Source organism: Hyposmocoma kahamanoa, unplaced genomic scaffold (genome assembly GCF_003589595.1).
Source record: "Hyposmocoma kahamanoa isolate Upper Pololo Valley unplaced genomic scaffold, ASM358959v1 65, whole genome shotgun sequence".
NCBI classification, from domain to species: domain Eukaryota; kingdom Metazoa; phylum Arthropoda; class Insecta; order Lepidoptera; family Cosmopterigidae; genus Hyposmocoma; species Hyposmocoma kahamanoa.
In genome coordinates this window covers 1,415,328-1,437,163 of record NW_020653853.1, presented here as the reverse complement: position 1 = coordinate 1,437,163, position 21,836 = coordinate 1,415,328, and the positions used below count along the sequence as shown (strand labels likewise).

Below are 21,836 nucleotides of genomic sequence, written 5' to 3'. Positions count from 1 at the left end.
AATTATTTTGTGAAATCTACTTTAAAGTGGAATAGGATAGTGCTATGGTACCTTAATGGAAGATTAAAACGCGAAATTATACGGACCTCGAACTAAAATACCCGTATCGGTCCGTTTTAAGGAATCCCGAGTCAATCCAAGCGCGCCGCCTTAAATTGCCTATCCTCTTTGTGGCGGCCATATTTACAGAAACATAATTAAACTTCATGTTTAGGCTTATGGCTTTGCCAAAGCCTTAATAAAAAAAATATATGTAGATTATATTTTGTCAAGTCAATATTAGAAAGAACTATTTGCTATTGAATAGCGGGTGCTTTATCAAATCAATCAATTGTAGGTTATTTGGACACGGAATGAGTCAACTCTACTAATACTCCACTGATATTATTAAGCTGTAAAAGTTATTGATTAGAAAAGTATCATGTAAAAAAAATGCGATTCGTACAAAATGACGGAATACGCCCTAATACAACTATCATGTGATTTTGTTGCTCGCATTACAAACCTAACATATGCCGCTACTTGCAAATTATAAAATCTCTATAAACATTTGACTTGCAAAATATCCCAGTTTTTGTCGTAATTACGAAATGTATGAACTTAAAACAGCTGTTCACACAACGTACGTAATTTTTTTCTAAAATATTTGCCTTGGAGGCTACAGATTTTCAACCACGAGGCTTTTTACTCCAGCATTCTTAGCATGAGACCAAAGACAAAACCTATGGCTTCTCCGAACAGTCAATTTTCTCTGGAAATGAAGTAATTGCGCGAGCATGAGCATTACGAGGTTAAAAATCGCTGCGCACACAAAATTAGCTATATTGTCATTGACTTACAAATAAATGGACGACGGGTCTAATACAAAAGCCACGAAAAAAATGTCCCAAGTCAACCTATTTAAACGTAGTGACATGGAAAGGAATATGAAAAAGCTAAAACGTTGAATTTAAATTGTAATGTCATCGCAGTACTGTCTAATTTTGCTTGCTTCGCTGTCAGTCGAACAAACGAAGACTAGAGCGTGAATGACGCTCTGTATACGATTTTAACGCCCTATAAGTTCGGACACTTTTTAGCGCGGACCCTACGTCCATATAATTGTAAGTCAATGTATATTGTGTATAATTTTGACCAAACCTTCGTTTACAAATATTTCTGTCACCCTTTGACAGTAGGCAAGATGTTTATAATGGATGTTCGTTCTGTTTTTATGGATTTTTGGGTTATACGTCTAAACGAGTGAATAACCACGATACCCTTAAAATCTATATTGCCGTACGACTGTTGGCCATTACAGCATTATTATTCTATCAAATTGAATAGTCATCTTGAGTATTTCAAAATTTACTGCCTTCAGGTTAAGTTTAAAAAGATAGCAAAGAACAAAAATGTAAAGGTACCATAAAAACCTGATTAATATAATAATATCAATACAATGAGAAATCTCTGGCTACAGTGGAGTTTCTCTTGCTGTAGTCGGTAGAGAAATGTTCTTGAAACCCGCAAGATTTGTCTATTTTCCCGTAATGCTAGGTCTACTGGCACCAGTTGTGAAGCCTGCTGTCTTAAGTAATTTTTTTAATGTACGAAATTAATTAAACAGGATTGATTTGTAAATTACTAACAACCTTTCAGGACTGTATTGCTAACATCATAAAAATATTATCAGTGTTTAGAAAAGGATAGAATCATTTGTTTCATATTATCAATGTCACAATATTACAATGTCAAGGTATAATATGATCGTCACTAACGCAAACAATAATAATTAATATAAAATAAAGTAGTGTAGAAAATTATAATTGTTTCAAAAGATACTTCATTAAACAGAAAATATTCATTATCCAATAAAAGGAGGTTTTTTTTTATAATATCAAGTGCGCCTGATGGTAAGCTACACGCCTGTTCATAACAGTTGCAGTGCCACTCCCGAGCATTAAATCGCAAACATCTGAGGGGCACTGCCACTGCGCCCGTCACCATGAGACATAAGTTGACAAGTCCCGTGTGCCTGTAAATTCAGCAGCACTCTTATCCTTCAAAACCGGAACACAGTAATGCTGACGTTAATGAAAATTATAGGCATGGCGGCAAAAATTGGTAAGTTCGCAATACTACCCTGGATGAATTCTTTCACAAGGAGCTCTACAGCTACTAACAAAGTTTTAGTCGGTGATAACTCTGTGCAAAACGCGGCGGGAGTCGTCGGGGAGGACGCTAACACTTTTGAACTTGCTACCTCACTTACCACTAAATACAGATCTTGAAAGTGTCAGATAAAAGTTTAATTTGGGTAAATTTATAATGTTTTGTCAAACGTCGTGGAACAAAAGTTGTTGTTTAAGATGTAAGTAATATATAGTCCTGGAAGGTTGTTTGTGTTTAAAAATAATCCTGTATACACAAAACAAGTTCTAACATCTATTCTCATATCATTATCTGTTTATATTAAAAGGGCAAAGTAATTGGGTTTGGTTTGAAAATGATTACAACAACAATGACATTTATCTAACTACAACAGCCGTAATGCAAAATATCAATGGTATTTTAACAATCCACAAATTTACTCTCTCCTTCGAACGTGCACCCTGAATGTTGTATGATGTGAGCTGCTGTGTAAATACCGCACTTAACACATGTGGCATAAGGTTTATTTAGCACCATTTGACTCAAGAAACCTCCAGAAAACGCGTCACCTGCTCCGTTCGTGTCTACTATCTGTTCCCTTTCTAACTTTTGCACTGGGATATAATCAACTTTACTACCTTCGATTAAGATCACTGGGTCGCATCCTTGCGTTATACAGACCACTCGTTGTCGTTGACTATTCAATTTCGGCATAGCTGATATTTTTAACCCTATTTCTTGCAACTTCTTACTGTCGATGTCAAATGCTTGTGCGAACGCTTCTGCTTCCTGAAAGTGAAGTTTTATGATCTCAGTACAAAGAACTAAAAAATCGACCTCAAAAGTCATTCATCCCCTAGCTTGCCACCCTTAAAGGTGGAATATTTTCTTCAAATTTAAATTACCCCTACTGAGTTACCCTCTTTCCAACAAAAAAAATCAATAAAATCGGTTCCGGAGTTATCGCGTAACATATATACAAAAAACATACAATCGAATTGAGAACCTACTCCTTTTTTATGTCGGTTAAAAATGACATTGAAAATGATCGTGAAGTGAGTGCTGCACTGTGTAGTCGTGTAAGCCTTGTTATACGTGGGGCGCACTATATGTTTCCGGAATGAATAAGAAAAAAATACTATAAATGGTCGGAAATTAATTTATTGTTTCTTAAAATATTTTCCGTTAACGTTAATGCACTTTTTCATACGAATGAGCAAATTTTGATAACATTATACTCCTCCGTGACAATCTCTGAAACATATTTTTCATACTCTTCGACAGCCTCTTCAAGTGTTGAAAATCGTTGACCGCGTAACTGGTTCTTAGTTTTTGGAAATAAATAAAAGTCACAAGGTGCCAGGTCGGGACTGTACGCGGGATGCTCTTGAGGTCAACGTTGTTCACCTTCAAAAACTCATTTGTCTGGCCGTGAGAGAACTGCATTATCGTGGTGCAAGATGATACGGTGTTTACGGTTATTTTTACGGAGTTTGTCAATAACTTCCGGCAAACAAATAGTCGTGTACCAGTCACTATTCACGGTAAAATGATTCTCCAAAGCAACAGTAGCCACGTTTCCAGTTTTATTAAAAAAAGAAGCAATCATCCGCTTAGAGGCACTTTGCACGCGCGCCACTTTGGTTGGTTTCGGCTCATCTCGAAAGATCCATACGCTCGATTGCTGCTTTGTTTTGGGATCGTAACTATAAATCCATATTTCGTCACCTATAACTATGTTCCACACCAAATTGTGATTCATCGCCAAAAGCAGTTTGAAGCCGAGCGAAGCTCCGCTGAGCTGTTGAATTACACTTAAAGTCGTAGAAAATCATACTACGAAAATTTTCACGAGCTAAATCCATAGTGATGTAGACAACCAATTTCTAAAATGACGCCACTATGTAAAAACAAGTGACCGTCAGATAAAACAAACTATTCTACAGCCAAAGAGTTCCATTTTCAAATGTTGTAATTACTTTTTAAATATTGTTTATGTAAGTGGCCAGTTCCGGAAACTTATAATGCGCCCTATGTATTAACAAATAGATGCAAGAAAAGTGTCATGTCATGTACTACATGGACTAATAAATAATAACTCAAGATGACCACTAATCGCGATAGAAAACAGCGTATGTATTTGCGTATTTGCGTCATGTATTTAGGACACCAGATGTCGCGACGAGTACCAAATAGCGATGCAACAGAAGTGTCATGCACGACGGAACCAGAAACAGACAGATATCAAAAGTAAATGTTAACGGAAACGGAAGCGGGTGCGGAAGTGGAAGTTCAAATACTATAAAGATATTCACGAAATAGTTCCAATTGCACTTAATACAAAACTGTTAAGAACCACGCGCCCCACCGCCAAGTTATACGCGCACACGCCTTATCTATCACGAACCTTATAAACTTCCGATAATAGTACCGTTATAAAAAGTGATGTGAAAAAGCGTCCAGAACTTACGAAGTTGCGGAAGCAAAAGCAGAGGTCTGTTGCATCACTACCAAATAGCTACTCTCGTAAAAAAATTGTATTACATTGACAAGCTGCAATTTATTACAGCTACTGTAATTTTTAGTGGTAACAAACAAATCAAATAGATGGCGCTTATTGCAGATTTTTGTGGATAGAGCCAGCTAGTTTTTATTTTGTTTAAGATTAGTGCCATCTATCTATATGAGGAAGCATTGATTTATGAATTAGTTTGTAACACACGATGCCATCTATTGACACGCATATTTGTCAAAGTTCAGAAAATAATTTAAACTCATAATCAAGATTTAAATAGTATTACAAGGAAAAAAACTGACTTCTTATATTTCACATTAAAGAGGAATTAATATATATCCACGGCCATTTACATAATAAAAACTACTTCCAGGATATTGATCAGCGCCATCTAGGTATAGGACGTGATTTTGATCTTTTTCTGAGTTACGTATGGAAATTAGCAGTCCTTTGGTGTTATTGGTCCATGGTTACAATTAACTTTATTTTACGATACCAACTGACGGGGCAGGAAGTCGTGCGCTTGGTGGTAAGCGACACGCCTGTCCATAGCAGTTGCAGTGCCACCACGGTCTAATCACTACGTATATTTTGCTTTGTATGTCCAGGAAGATGCGTCGTTAATCAATAGATGGCGCTGGCATCTCTTTTTTTTTTCAATACAATTTTTAGATAATTTTTCAGAATCCGAAACATATTCCATAAAGGCAGTATTAACTTCAAAACACGTTTAAATAAAAACATGAACCCAGAAAGCCAGAAAAAGCATCAATTTGGAGATTAGGTGTACGTATAACTGCCTCCGTGGCCGAACGGTTACCATGACTGCCACGCAGAGGTCCCAGGTTCGATTCCCGGGCCGGGAGAAATAGTTGTATGGCCTACAATTATTTTTCTCGTGAGTTTGGGTGTAATTTGTGGTTGTCTATGTGTGTGTCCATGGCACCCGCGACACAGGGTTTCCCTAATGCGGGTCTATGTTGAGTGTGTGCGTTATTATTATTATTATTATAATAGTATAAGGAAAAATACTTCCTAGGTCAGCCACCAGGGGGTCTTATGAGCTGATGACTCTATACCCGTCATGTATAAGGTACTTCTTGCGTGCCACTCAGAGTTTTAAATCGCAAAATCTAAGGGGCACTGTCTTTGCGTCTGTCACCCTGAGACATAAGTTGACAAGTCCCACGTGCCTGTAACTTCAACAGCACCCTTAAGTAAGGTGGCAGTACTTCCCTGGACGAACTCTTTCACAAGGAGCTTTACTGCGAATTATACTTACCGATTCATTTCCGAAGAGCACGTCGATATAAGGCAACAATTTCTCAAGGGGTTCCTTGAAGAATTGCGAGACAAAGGGCGCGCTCAAGTTCATCACGAACGGGAGATTCTTACTGTGGGCGTGCTTGGCGAGCTGCAATATCGATTCCGGTGATACTGCTATAAAGAAACCCTGGAAATTAGGGAACACATTATTGGTTTTGGTTCACGGTAGTATAGCTATCGTGTCACTTTTGTAACTACAATTTGTCTTTATGCCTTACTTATTCTTTATCACACGTGCACGTAAGTAGTATGATTGCATGCAGGCTAACTTGATTATAATGCCCCAAATAAAACCGTCGGGCCCCTTTTTTCTCATTACAGCCATGGTTGGTAATGAGTTTTTTTTATTTGTAGAAAATGGACATGACAACTTCTATAAAAAGCGAAGAAAAATGCGCCAAGGGTCTATGATGACGGCAAAAAGGGGGGCACCATACAAAAGGAGAACAAAGAAAAATCTTTGTAGAAGATAGAACGACGTTTACTACACAGACAAGAGTCTAACACTTAGGGTCGTATTCTAGAACTCTACTCAATGCTCAAGTCGGGATTGCACTGGAAACACAAGCACTGGAAATACGACCCTAATGGCAGGGACTTGAGTATGATATCAAGTGCTTTAAACCATACTCAAACCCTGACTTGAGCATTGAGTAGAGTTCTAGAATACGACCCTTAAACTGCCTCTGCGGCCGAACGGTTACTAAGCTGGTCTGCCACGCAGTACAACACTACATGAATTGGGTGTAGAACAAAAAATGCGGGCTTTTGAAGTTACAAGTACAGTTTTTACAAAGATTATTTTTATTATATTAAGAAAATAGGAAGAAAGAAATAGTGATGAAGAAAGTTAGAACTATATTCCTTATTTTAAACTAAACTACAAAAGACTTTATCCAAAAAGAAAAAATCCACTAATTACGAATAAAAAGTTTTTGTTCAAAGTGACAATAATGTGATTTAAGTGAAAGTAAAAACATAAATATTACTCCCGCCGCTTAAGACTATTTAAAAAACCCAAATAAGTGAACTAAGTTATATAAGAGAAAGTGAAAACATAATGCATTAGAAACACAATGGAAAATATTTATCGAGAATCTCGATAATTAAACGATTAAATGGCCCAAAGGACATGGCACCCAAGCCAAAACTCTTAATTAAAAATATAAAAATATTTTGGGTGCAATTTGTAGTTGTCTATGCGTATCCATGGCACCCGCGATACAGGGTTTTTTTTAAATTTTAATATTAAGGAATAACAATTAATTAAATACATCTTACAACGAACAATATTTGTCTTAAATAACTTAGGCCAAAATAGTTATCCACAATTCATAAATTTTGAAGCCTTATAAACGAACAGAACAAAACAAAATTAGTAGTGAGTTTAGAGAATTTTAAATTTAATTTAGGTTTAAATTAAAGTCTACAATGACTTATTTGTCGTGATGATACATATATTAATAACATACACTTAAGATATAACTAATGATTTATTATATAATATATAATCGATAACATGTATTTATATAATTATATAAAATTAAATAAATAAGTTTCCGTAAGCTATAAAAAAAAATCGGACTAATTTCCTCGCGATGTGTTCTTTTACCGCTACAACTAATTATGATTCTCATAACTGAATATAGTAACAAATACTTACAGAGGCGTAAATAATCTTAGATGCTTCAATACACTTCCTACTCTCCTCCTTGGCCAAGTGATCAGCTGTGAACTTTTGCGCGGCTGCTAGGTTGGCAACGAGCGACCGGTGTGTACCCGTTATAAGTACTGCGCATGTGCCGGTTGGAGTCTCCTTGTTCACTTGGTAGTGGACTGATACGCCATCTGCACTGAAGACAATGCTTCAAATTAGACGCTTATAACGACAGCCGCGCGTCTGTAGTAATGTCATCGAGTATATAAATAGAAATAGAGACGAAAGAAGAGCTTTCCACCCCTGGCAACTTTAATAGGCAAATGGGTCTTATATCACTTTAAAATATCGACTCACGTTTGCGCTGAAATCACAAATTAGGAAGCTGAAATAGTACGGAGCCAACAACTGACCTATATGAACGTCTTCGTGTTTCCCAAAAATATTCTCTATTTATTGTAATAATATCTCTATGTTCCGTTCGGTGGTGTAGGAAAAACAGCAAATTATCTAATTACAAAACAAATGGAGTCACATTTCGTCTGTAATTAAATATGTAATTTTTCATTTTTCGTCCATTATACCATACCAAAGTTCAAGTTAAATTGGTCGATCTGAAGTGAAACAATTGACCACACCCGTCAATTATTTCGAATTCGGGCTGGCCAATCGGAACGCAGTTGTCACCGTTATGAGTGGACATTTTCAAACAAATTAAATGACATTTCGTTTCGGGTAATGTTTAGTTAAATAAAATTGTGGTTGCAAAAGTGGTTCTTGTGACACGATAGTGGCGCCACTGTAGCGCTTTTATAAGCCTCTAATTTCAATTCGTCATCAATGCGTAAAAATTTTTTTTGACCGTTTATTTTGTAAACGTTCCAAAATATAGGTTATCCTACATTTATTTACAAATTTGAAATACAGCGAATAGCGACATCTCTCGCCAGGACTGGTAGCTGTAAAGGTACTAACTGGGTGATAAATCTTTCATAGATTTCTCATAGATGGCGCTACGACTAAAAAGTAATTGAAAAACCAAATACAAAGACACGACGCAAGCACATAGAAAAATTCGTGAAGTCCGCTGGTTCTTTCCGTGGCTTAGTTGGTATAGCGTCTGGCACGGTAAGCTAGAAAATGTCGGTTCGAATCCGGCCGGATCGAAGGAATTTTTTCTGAGTGTTCGATCTTTGTATTAACAATTATAACAAACTGGTGGAGTTATTTCACAAAAAATAATTGAATATCAATTCAATAAAAATTTAAAATTTTGCTAAAATATTTAAATACGTAAGTAAGTTTAAAAACGGTAAGTATACCATAGAAATACAACTACAATATTATTTTTTCAGACAATAATTTGTAGCAAATACTTAATAGGGAATAGTAATTTGTCGCCAATGTACTCTAATTTCTGTAAATAATACGCATATTCAAATGTAATTACTTCCGAGAAGTCCCAGGTTTTGTGGAAGGGAATGTCCACGTTTTCGTATAGTTTAGATAAATTAACTTCCTCGGTTCCGATCACTAGATATTAAGGACAGGATCACGTCAATCAGAAATGTAGACAGATAATGCTTTCTGACCTAAGTCTGCAATCTGGCGTCGCTTCTCTAGTGGCAAGAGATGATGTTTCCTACATATTTCAAGATACCGGCTTGAATCATACCTCTCCCTTGTTCGATAACATAAATATTTAATGAATCTCTTTTGCACGTTTTCAATTCGTGATATATATGTTAGATACTGCGGGCTCCACACCTGCGATGCGTATTCAAGGTGGCTGCGTACAAGTGAGCAATATAAAATTTTTAGTGTCTTAGCCTGATGGAAATCTCTGGAGTTACGCATCACAAATCCAAGACTCTTTGAGGCTTTTGAAACGATCGAATCGATGTGGGAGGCAAATAGTAACTTATGATCATGAAACACACCAAGATCCCTTACCACAGTATCGCGTTGCAAAGTAATGTCTTTCAGTGAATAGTTAAATTGTATTAAGTTAATTTTACGACTAAAAGTGACGACAGTGCACTTAGACGGATTAAGGTCGAGTTGGTTATCGGTACAGAAGGTGTCGAGCCTACTAAGGTCTTCTTGAAGCAAGATTGCATCAGACACTGAAGAAATAGGTGCTATGATCTTCATATCATCCGCAAAGCATAGTAGTTGTGATGATTTGAAACAGTGTTCAATATCGTTTACAAAGATTGCGAATAAGAGAGGCGCGAGCAATGATCCCTGCGGGACTCCACTAGGTACCCTAAGCCACCCAGAGACATAATTTTTTACCACAACCGCTTGTGACCTATTGTAGATATACGACGTAAGCCACCTTAGCAGATCGCCACTGATACCGATCTTCTGTAGTTTGCATATAAGTAAGTCATGCCGAATTCGGTCAAATGCTTTGCTATAATCCGTGTAAATGACGTCGATTTGGCAGCCATTATCCATATGCGAAGTCAAATAGTCGTTGAACAGTATCAGGTTGGTCACAACGGAGCGCCCTTTCAAGAATCCATGTTGAGTGAAGCTAAATGATTGCCTGAGTGCAGAATAAAGTTGATCATAAACAACCCTTTCGAAAACTTTCGATACAATACACAACTTTGAGATTGGTCTGTAATTCATAATGTCCGTTCTGGAGCCTTTTTTGTGGACTGGTGTGACGTATGCACGCTTCCACACACTTGGTACCGTGCCCTCTACTAACGATCTATTAAATAGAATAGCGATTGGGACAGCTATAGTCACAGAACAGCGTATAAGGAAGTTAGCTGGAAGTAGATCTGGACCAGCCGACTTTGCAGGATCTAATTGCGAGAGAAGTTTTGATATAATATTACCATCTACTTTTATACTAGAAATGCTAGCAACGGTCGGGGTAGAAGCGTGTGCACAAAAAGTAGTTTGAGATGTCGATGGTACGTGGCTGTCCAAAAAATTTGAGTGAAAGTATTTGGAAAATGCATTACAAATGGAGTCACCAGTGTTAAGAACAGACTCTTCGAATTTCATACTTATTGGAATGTCATTCACATTTGACTTAGACTTAATAAATGACCAGAACATTTTTGGGTTATCCTTCAAAGAATTCTCTACCAAATTTATATAATTCCTATAACTTTGCTTCTCTAGAGTCTTACATCGATTTCTTAATAGTTTAAAAGATTGCTCATCAGCACTATTACCGTAAATTCTATATTTCCTCAAATATTTGTACTTTTCTTTGAGAGATTTTTTTAGAGCAGGGGAAAACCATTCAGGATATCGCTTACCAGTGACAGTTTTACGTGGTATGTACTTATCCCTCATTGACTGCAAGGTGGTGTAGAAAAAATCAACAGCACTGTCAAGAGGTTTTGTGTTTAGTTCATACTCCCAGTTGACTAATGAAATTTCTGAATTTATCGCATCATAATTACCTTTATTAAAAAGATACTTTACATACGAGGCACTACTTAAGGGAACAAGGTCAAAAAATTGCGGTTCGATAGTTAGGGCACCGTGGTGAAGGTCAATTGGTACGAGCGGGTCTTCACTGCAGTCTGCAACCTTGACATCACCATTTGACAGGACAAGGTCAAGAGTCCTCCCATAAACGTTCCTTATGCCATTAAACTGTCTAAGACCAAGGATGTTTAACTCATCCACCAGTAAATTTTCGTCATCAGTGGTAAAATTCAATGGGTCTAAAGAAAAACAGTCAGCACAGCCTGGAGTCCACGTTAAGGTACTCAAATTGAAATCTCCCGCAATCAAGTACTTGTCGTACGGCGATCGCATGACTACTGTATCTAAATTATTCAGAAAATTATCTAATTGTTGAGAAAAAGTGAAACCCTGCCCCTCGTTACATAAATAAACAACACAAATATGTAGATTGATATGACGGTCCACGTCACGTTGTCTAAGCACCAAAGTCAGCCATAAATCCTCAGCACTCGAGTGGTATGTAGGCTGCGGTATGACGGTAAGGTCCCGACGTACCGCTATCAATACACCCCCACCATAAATCTGGCCCGTTGCAGCATAGTTGCGATCGCGCCGCCAAACAACGTAGCGATTGTCAAAAAGTTCAGCATCCTTAATAAAATTTTTTATTTTATTAGTTTGCAATAAATTGTATAGATGGCATTTCTTTGAATTTGTTCTCCAATTAAATAACGTTTTAGAACTGACTTTTACTTTAAAATATCTTCTTTGCGATTCTATTGTATGTTATTGTATAATAAACGACCGGACAAAAAAAAAATAACCTTGAAGACAAAAATGTAATAGCTGCCATCTGTTGACGTTTTCGAATTATTTTTATGAAATTTTTCGTTTATGAAAATTATTATAATCGCATCGCGGGTTTACTTATAATCAAAATAACCGTCAGAATAAGCGGAGTTACGAGCGAGACATTTCCTTGCATGAGATCGGGTACCTGTACCTAGTATTTCATATTATCTGTGTTAGTATTTGTACCTAACCTGTTGGCTATTTCGTTATCTTATCGAGTTCCAAGTTTAATTCAAAATCTTAAATACCGAGGTATAAGTTAATTTACGTTCTGCACATATTGAAACAGCAATTTCAAGCATTACAATATCAACTACGCAAACGGAAACTTACAGCGTAACAATTATTTCCAACTGATAACACGACCGAGAGCCAAAAGTTATCGCATGTGATCTCCCTGAAGTGTTAGTTGGAAATTATCTATGGTTCCTGTTACATTCATAGGCGTAGCGTATTGTTTAACCCGCTAACGCTTATACCGGATTAGTCAAAAAATAAATCTCTTCCTACAAAATTTAAATCACAATATGAAACATTATTAATAACATTTTCGCGAGTCAAGTCAAGTTTTTTGTGGGTATGGCTCCATCTCGTCGTTTCATGCGACGATTACGCCAACGTCAGTGTTGGAAGACTCAGAGCTATGATGGAACAAATTGACGGTTATTGGAACAATTCAGCGGTTATTCGAAAAGTTAGTGTCAGATGTCACATTATTTCTGTTACCTACGTAACTACGAATTAAAGAATAAAACCATAGTATTGTCTATTTTTAAAACTCATCTGGAAAAAACTATTGTAACATTTGTTTGTAATTATTATACTCCGTAAGTTTTTCCCTCAGATGTTTATGATAAATATTGATTGGTTGTGTAATTTTTTAATTCTACAGAAGCAATAAATTATTATTAAATAAATTGTGAACAGGCCTGCGTTTCTGTAAAAAAAAAGAAATATCTTTGGTTTTGGAGTTTTGATCGAACGAGTTTACAATACCGTGATAAAATCTTGCACAAAATGGTTGATTGATTATAACATAATTTTGTATTAACGCAATTTCGAAGCTAGTATACCAGCATCAGAAGAGCTCCTTGTGAAAGAGTTCGCCCAGAGATATACTGCCTACTTTACTACCTTACCTATTTCTGCCGCCAAGCAGTAATGCCAGTATTACTGTATTCCGGTTTTGAAGGGTAAGGGTACTGGTGAAATTACAGGCACATGGGACTTGTCAACTTACGTCTCAGGGTGACGGGCACTGTGGCAGTGCCCCTAAGAATTTTGCGAGTTAACGCTCTGAGTGGCACTGCAACTTTTTCGTCCCGTCACTTGGTATAATATAAAAAAACCTAAACGTTCAAACTCAAATCATCTTTATTTCATCAATTGTAATAGAATTAAGTTATTGTCATTTTGAGGCAACATACTTGACGGACGTAAGACCTAGCTACCCATAGTACAAGTATTTTTTTGTATTTTGCAGTAAAGTTATTTTAAAGTTTTGTTTTCATAGGCAAGCAAATTACACTTGAAAATTTATAAACAATATTTTGTATTCAAAAAAAATAAAAACAGATGAAATACCGTAACCGAATATGAGCCAAGATATGAGACGACGTCAATGTTGCGGGCTGTAGGTTGGTAAGACTAGGACAGGCCTATGCAGGCATAGGCAGTGAGCGAAGTGGGGCTGTGGATGATGACAACAAAAAAAATGCAAGGTGGCTCCAATTATGTAACCGGGTGTTACTACAAGAGACGATAAGAAGCCGATCTTCCATTCTCGCTCTGCGTAAAACAGAACCCGTAGCCTATATGTTAGTAATTGTTGGTAGCGCAACATTCATAAGAGTTTACGATATTTGCGAGATATATCAGGAGACTGATAAAAAAAGTAATGTTAGAGGGTTCATTGTTTTAAATAGCATTTACCAATAGGCCAGCACGCGAACACGGATTATAACCTTGAGATTGTTTGTAGAATCAAATTCTTTTTAAACCGAAAAATAAAATGTGTGTGTGGCGTGTGTGGCTCTAACCAATAAAGTAGCGGAAATGCCATATTTCCCGCAAAAATATGTCAGAAAATTAAAAGTTTGAAGAAAAATTTAAATCTAAGAACTAGCAACATGGCTAATTAGAGACCTTAGGCTGCCGAAAAGAAAAATTTTATTAAAAATAATGTAGCCTGTTGATCAAACTTCCCCATACTACCTGATATAGTTTGGGACAGGCTAAGTTAGCTGTTAGCTGTGTAGTTAAGCTAGTCTAAACCATACTGCCAGATCTTTGATAAACTGTGAATATTCGGTTCCCATGATTGGAATGGGAAGCGTCTTAATTAGGCGATTGAATTTTAACGGGTGTTGCGCCCCATTTTTTGGCATCTTTTAATTTTACTTCATTTAGAAATCTATTAAAAAGATTATATCTGATTAATAGAAATGAGAAGCGTTGAAATTTCCGCTCAGACTGCCGACCTGAAACTCACAATGACAACGTCTTCTTCGCTCTTATTACATGGTCTTAAAGTCCTTTCTGGGTAATAACTACACTTAAGGTTAGAATTATTTAAAAATATACAAAAGTACTACTATCGCATTATCGGTAACAGGTTGTGATAAAAAAGTTTGTTCTGACATGTACACGATAGATAACATTGATTGACGTGTAATGCACGATTGGCAGACTTTTATCACATTATAGTAATTCTCCCCTCGTATTGGGTAATTGATAAGAATATGAACCAGATGATATTTTTACAATAATAATAATTATGGGCAAATTTCACATTAATAGTGTATTACAGACGCTAATAGAAGCGTCTAATTTGAATACTCTCCAAGCGTTATATTTCAAATTAGGTGAGGTCAGTACTCTACAGAGAACTGTCACAATTAACCAACATTTGTTACCGATTTTTAATCTAATTGATATTACTAGATTAAATTCACATTAACTGTACACATTTTGAAATTGTACAAGAATAATAGTCCGTGACAGGTTATAGTTAATGGGTACAAATGATTGGAGAAACATAGCTTGATATGATTCGGTTGTAACATCGATATATCGACCTCCGGGTATGGTAGGCCGAGGCCAACCCCACTGCAGAATATATGTACATATATATGTATCTACAATAGCAGAAGTGTTAAAGGTTTCTCATTATTGTTTATTATATTTAATTTAATCGTTGTTATGACGCAAGTAGATGTAAATGAACAACTGTTTAACTTGACAGGAAAAGAACGTAAAATTCTCGAAAGAAAACGGCATACCTGTTCATTGTTAAAACATTATTTAGTACAATTATACTTATGTGATGAATTTAAAGATTCAAAGTCATAACATGGACCGGTCTGACCTTTAAGTTTAGTATGATATAAACGAGAATACTTAATAATTTGTATTTTTTTCCTTTAGTGTCCAAGCTTTGAGGAAATGTTATTGCTTCTATTATATTCATATCCTTATAACTAAACCTAGCTTTTAATAAATGGAATGTGGAACGATTTTGATTAAAAAGTCACATGCCATCGATACAACATTACAGAACACTCATATGCAATAATATGCAAACATATGACGATTTCACAATCGAATAATATCGGGGAAAATATGTTAAAATTTTAGAATTTTCACCCATTAAAAGTTTCTTGCGGACTGTAATTCATGCACTGTTTTTGTGACATCAATGAATGCCACCTACGCAAATACATACAGCTAATACAGCAACTAAGCTTGGGTAATACGTTATCCTTAAGAATCTTTTGCAAAACTGCCTTTATCTATAGGTACGTCTGTTTAAGAACAAGATGAGGAAAATTATAATAAAATGACGTATTTAGTCATTACAGTGCCAAGAATGTGCGGTGAATGAATCTATAACTATAATGAGTATGCAAAACTAGACCTTATTTCTTTATAAAAATGTTAATTTACTAGCGTGTATACCTGCTGTTATTTACTTTAGATAATGGATGTAGATTGTATTAATCAAGTTACTTCTGTACTACTATGATGTATTGCATCATTATGATTTATATTTATTATAAATAATATACTGTCTAGGTCAGAGTTAGATAGCTAGAATAAAGATATAGGTGACGCTGTCGCAACAAGTTGTGTATAAAGATAACTTTCTGACTAATTAATAAACTCGACGTACTTTGCGGTAACACGTTAATAAAACTGAAAGTCAATTAATTTGCTATTCCGCGAATCCAGTGAAAGCTAAATGCAAAATAGCTGAGCTTGTGTTGGATATTATTTTAACCGACTTCAAAAAAGGAAGAGGTTCTTAATACAATTTTTTTTTATGTATTTTACGCGGTAACGCCGACGGCATTTGTGAGCCGATTTTGATGATTTTTTTTTGGAAAGGGTGTACCTCAGAGTAGTGGTCCCATTTAAATTTGAAGAAAATATTCCTCCTCCAAGGGTGGCAAACTAGGGGATGAATCCGGTATCGCGCACTTTCCGGTAACCGATTTCAATAAAACTCGGTAAACAGATGTAATTCCACGAAAATTTGTGGTCGTTTTTTAGTACTGAGATTATTACGCAGTTAATTTTCCCACCCTCCCTCAGCATTAAATAACAAGCGTAAGTACAGTCACAAATACCACTACCAAGTCCAAAGAATTCTTTAGTCGACTGTCGAACTATTAATAACCCCGAGGATGCCTCGTAGGAAATGAAACACGTTTTGGGTATATTTCTTGTGGTGGTGTTGGTGACTGTAGTTGGGCTTGTTATTTTCTTATGCGGAGGTAGTGTACGACAATAAAAAAAAAAAATTCAACACAAGCGCAGCTATTTTGCACTATTTAACTTTGTAGATCGAGCGTTTGACTCGGTAGGTTCGGCTTACCATCGCTCGGTTACAAAGCGGTATTTTGTGCCGAGTAAAAGGAAGCTTGTGAGGCTCATATCTTAGTGCCTTCTTAGAATGAGTAACGGAAGGTTCATTTAGAGTGCCTAAAGTGTAACGACATTTTTATTTTAACTAAAAATAGATATCAATGAACGATTATGAATAAAAATAACTGCATACTTTTCTTATATTAACGACGTCTATTACACCGTAACATTTTGTTTCATTATGCACCCTATTTTTGAGAACTACACGAAAGCTCTATGGATCGTTCGGAAAATCTATTGGAAAATTATTATTTTTACTAACTTGTTTCTATAATTCGCAGTCGTCTTAGCAAATTACTTCTTATAATCTTGTTCAATTAACCGTAGTGTTCTTAAAAGGACGGAACTCGTTATGATTGACGTGTTTTAAGGCCTATACCAAGCTACAATTAAATGCTAAGGTCGGGTCCGCGTATTTGTAAGTGTCTGGACACTACGTTTGTCCAGTTAGCTGGTGTTGGCTCCCAGAAATTGGGACAAGCATTAGCAAGTATTTGGATGTGATATAACATTTACAACACAATTAACAGAGTAGTTTCCTCACAGTACATTTATGAAAATGTAATTTATGTTAAAAGGAATAGTAATTTCTTTATGAAAAATAGTGACAGACATAACATTAATACGAGGAATAGAAATAAACTAGCTTTTCTTGATAGTAGTCTTCACAAAGTCAAAAAATCATTTAAGGGGTAATGTATACGCTTCTATAACAAGATTCCGGTTGATATACAAAATTTGCCTTTCACGGTTAATTTTATCTTCAACTGTATTTTATTTAGATGCATTAGGGCGCCTTCGTATTAGACGCTTATAGAAGCACTACAGTGACGCGGCAGCCGCAAGTACGTTTGACTTCACTAATTGTGACTGCTTACCAAAGTCGTGAGAGTGTGTCACGACAGTGACGCTGCGACTGCACTTCCAGACATTGCATAAAAATTAATAGTGGCGCGGCTGCTGGCCCCACCGCACCACTGCACCGCTTTTATAAGCGTCTAATTTCAAGCCACACTTAAACTAAAAATACCTAAGCAATTCTCAACATACTTACATGACTCTCTCCTTAAGAATGCGCGCGTAGTCATCGTCGCCGACGCAACCAAAGTAGGTGCAAATACGAGGCTTTTTCAGGATCCATTGTGCTACACGCAGGGAGTTCTGCACGCTGCCGCCCGCTATGAACTCCGCGTGGTAGCTTGTGAAAAAACGAGGCATTTAAAAACGTGAACAGAAAAAAAATCAGTCGGAAGTCTATAGTTACCTACCTTGTCATTTCTATTTTTTTTTTCAACTTCATTGCAAGGGTGCTAATTTGGGTGCATTACTTCAAAAATTTATAAATGCCAAATGTGCGTTAATATGAAGGCAATGTGCAAATGCAATCGGCCTATAAATTTGTATATAAAATGCATTTCGGTTTCTTTGCGCATAAGATACAAATTTCAGAAAATGAGGCGATAAAATGCAGTTACTTATGTATACTACAAATAACAAACAGTGATTTAATATTAAACATTACACTAACGCAAAACAATACAGCATAAACATGTACTATGGCTAAAACACAAAAACACGATCATGTGAGTAACATGAGACGGAAAGGACCTCACTCAGCTTTTGCTGCGGTGCACGGACTACAGGCCTGATTTCCAGCAGGTTCTGCCTTCAATGTGACCCTAAAAATAGACATCCTTCATATGCGACCCCTAAAATTAGCAATTTTTTTTAAAGACCCGCACTAGGGCAAACCGCATGTCGCGGTTGCCATGGACTAGCGTTGGGGCGAGTTGTATTTTTTTCAACTCGAGACTCGAGTTGGCTCGGCGGAGCGGGTACCGAACCGAGTTAGCTGGAGTTGACTCGATGTGGGAGTAACTCGAGTTAAATAACTCGACTCGCCCATCATTACCATGGACACATATATAGGTAAATAACCACAAATTACACCCAAACTCACGAGAGAAATAAATGTAGGCCACACAAATATTACCTCTTTGGACCTTTTCGTGGCAGTCCAACATAACAACCGGCCAGAGAGGTTGCCTAAGTGGGCAGTGACCCAAAAAAAATTTTTTTTTGGCTCACTGCCCACTTGGGCAAGATAAAAAAATTTCAAGCCACCACAAAAAAATTATTCAAAACACATATTTTTTATATTAATTTCAGTTTGGGAACCTATGCTATAAAGTAACGTACGATTCTACGAGATACTAATCACATACGGAATTATTGACAATCAATCAATTCATGGGCATGACAAAGATAAAAACACGATTGCGATAAAAAGTAAGGCTCTCCCACACTATGCAAATTGCCACTAAGTATACTGGTCATGAACCAATGATGTTCATGTGTAAGATCTCACACATGTTAGTAAAGACAGGTTTAACTGACCGAACCAGAGGTCCCAGGTTCGATTCCCGGGCCGGGAGAAATATTTGTATGGCCTACATTTATTTCTCTCGTGAGTTTGGGTCTAAGTTGTATGTCCATGGCACCCGCGACACAGGGTTTCCCTAGTGCAGGGCTATGTTGAGTGTGTGCGTTATTATTACAGGTAGCGCAATAACGCATTGCGAAAATCCCGACCGGTATCAGTGAGAGATTCTTTACAGAATAGACAAACTTTATCTGCAGTTTTCAAAACCTAACTCAGATATTATTATACTATCAGACCTACATATAAGATAGGATCTTATAAATGTGTCACATTTATATAATAATACAGTACAAAAGTTAGAATTATTTTATCTGTGTGTGCGTATAAAAAAAAATTATCTTTGGATCTGATCGACAGACCAATAGCTCTTGTTAAATAGGCTCACAAAAAAGAATTGGCTGTATATGATGCATCCTTTTGGCTAAAAAAATACCAGTAGCACACACAACTTATTCTGCCATAGCAAACAAATATGATGAAAAATAGGACCAAAAAATTATGATAGCGTAATACGCAAATAGAAACAAAGATACATTCTTATATAATATGATAAAAAATGTGATGCACGTGTGACCCTATTAAATGATAATGTATAATGCCCTTTAAACTAAAACATTATGAAAATTGACCTTGAATTAATGGAGGTAGATTTCTGACAAAAATTATCACAACCTACTTTTCCATAAGCTCCTTATACAAAGGCATGTGCTGTTCTCCGGCCATGATGGCATCATCTGCTTTAAGCCCATACTTTTGTAGCAGAGCATCGTCTGTATTCGCCGAAATGTCCAGGAGAGGGTTCCCAATGCCTAAAAGAGTACCCTCATTTAGCTGTTGTGTTCTGTAATAGAGAAAACACTTGGTTAAACGCAGCCCTCAAATAGCAAACTTTGTTTGTAAACATACATTTGTCATGATAGCAACACAGCACTATAATATGGTGTCATATTTTATGATAGCTTTATACAATAATTTCTTTTGGACACCAACAAATTGCCATCATAGAAAATCTGTAATATCAATTCGTCTATTATGGCCTACCTGGCAATATTTTTTAAGGCTGCAATGTGTTGGTGTGGAAAATGTTCCTTGCATTTTTGTACCAAAATTGTTTTGGAAGCTTTGAAAGTTTAGCCTTTTATGATATATATTCTCTCATATAAATAGATATAATTCAAAGTATGTAAAGTTACTACATGTTATAGTGTACAACAACTGTCAACAACAGTGTTAAGTAATGTCTCCATAGCCATAAAAATTATTGTACACAACACAATGCAGTAATTAATCTGCAAAAATTTTAAAAATATTCCAAATAAAGGCAAATTCTAGACGAAATAGTAACTGCTATACATAAGATAGTGTGAAGCTTACATCTCGAAGCAATAAATTTATTAGTATATTTTCCTCCAGTTCAAAATTTTTCTACAAAGTATTAAAACTACCCTCTATTAACTAAATCCTAGTGTAAATACGCCAAAACTATTCACAAATTATCCTGTATGTTATCAAAGTAATACATACTGTGAACAAAGACAGTGTCGCCTTTAAAAAATGTCATTATTTGGAAAAAATTGTAGTATAAATATTTCACAGTTTTATATCATAATCATAATATGGCTGAATTGTTGGTTGAAAGTTAAAATATATTAGTATCAAATTGGCACGACATGTGCTATATATTGCCCTACATATGAGAGTACCTTTCATATGAGTGTCTAAACATTTTAGTCATTTAGATAAATAGTTAAAAGTGCAATGCATACAGATGTCTAGCTTATTCGTGGGTCCTGAGTTTGTTGCTACATAATTATAAATTTATTTCAAAATATATTAATGTATTAAAAAAAATTAAATATCGGTATTTATGAAAATTACAATTTTTATACACTATGAACTCAATATGGAGGCCTACACCTAGCAGTGGACTGCAATATGCTGATATTGATGAGTCAATTCAATATAATATGAAGCTATGAAAGTCTTTATTTAAAATGTTTCTTATAGAATAGATATAATTTGTAGGTACTCAGTACAAATGCAAATATAAAGCAGCATAAAATTTTTATAAATATTTACAAAAAGAATTCTTGTGTATACGAATGGAATAAAAATGTAAAGAGAGAGTTCTAAGTTTCACTTCAAGAGCGTAATTCCAAATGCTAACGTCACTTAACACACTCCTTACGGCATGCTAAATACAGCGCATCTCCTTCAATTAGGCAAATTAATACACATGGCTATGTAAAGGAAGCTGATATTTTAGCAGAAAAAAATACTTACTCGATCTGCATTATGTAACACGAGTACACCGTAAAAACGAGACAAAGTTACTGATTCAACCGCGAAATTATTACACGAAATTTCAGATAAGAATACAGCACATGTTTTATTGATAAAACTGAAAACGCGCTCGAAATAGCCAAGCAATATCGGAGGAATGCTCCTTAATGCTCACACCACACGGCATAAAACGCAAAACATGTCCACATACCTGTCAGTTGTAACTGTCAATGTCAAAAGAAAATTTGGCAGCTGTCAAG

General features: G+C 36.1%; 1 protein-coding gene across 2 annotated transcripts; it reads right to left on the bottom strand.

The window, feature by feature from the left end:
- Positions 1–1,950: 1,950 nt before the first annotated feature.
- Positions 1,951–21,727, bottom strand: LOC113231242 (adenosine kinase). Of its 2 annotated transcripts, XM_026465470.1 has the most exons (7): positions 21,577–21,727; positions 19,970–20,134; positions 18,464–18,529; positions 17,905–18,048; positions 7,635–7,824; positions 5,928–6,098; positions 1,951–2,919 (listed from the first exon to the last, which is right to left on the bottom strand). In XM_026465470.1, exons 1-7 carry the CDS (start codon positions 21,585–21,587, stop codon positions 2,551–2,553), a joined length of 1,116 nt encoding a protein of 371 aa, XP_026321255.1. In that variant the 5' UTR covers positions 21,588–21,727; the 3' UTR covers positions 1,951–2,550. The 2 variants fall into 2 exon arrangements, with proteins under 2 accessions (XP_026321255.1, XP_026321256.1); XM_026465471.1 differs by lacking the exon at positions 18,464–18,529 and having other exon boundaries at positions 21,577–21,725.
- Positions 21,728–21,836: the final 109 nt, after the last annotated feature.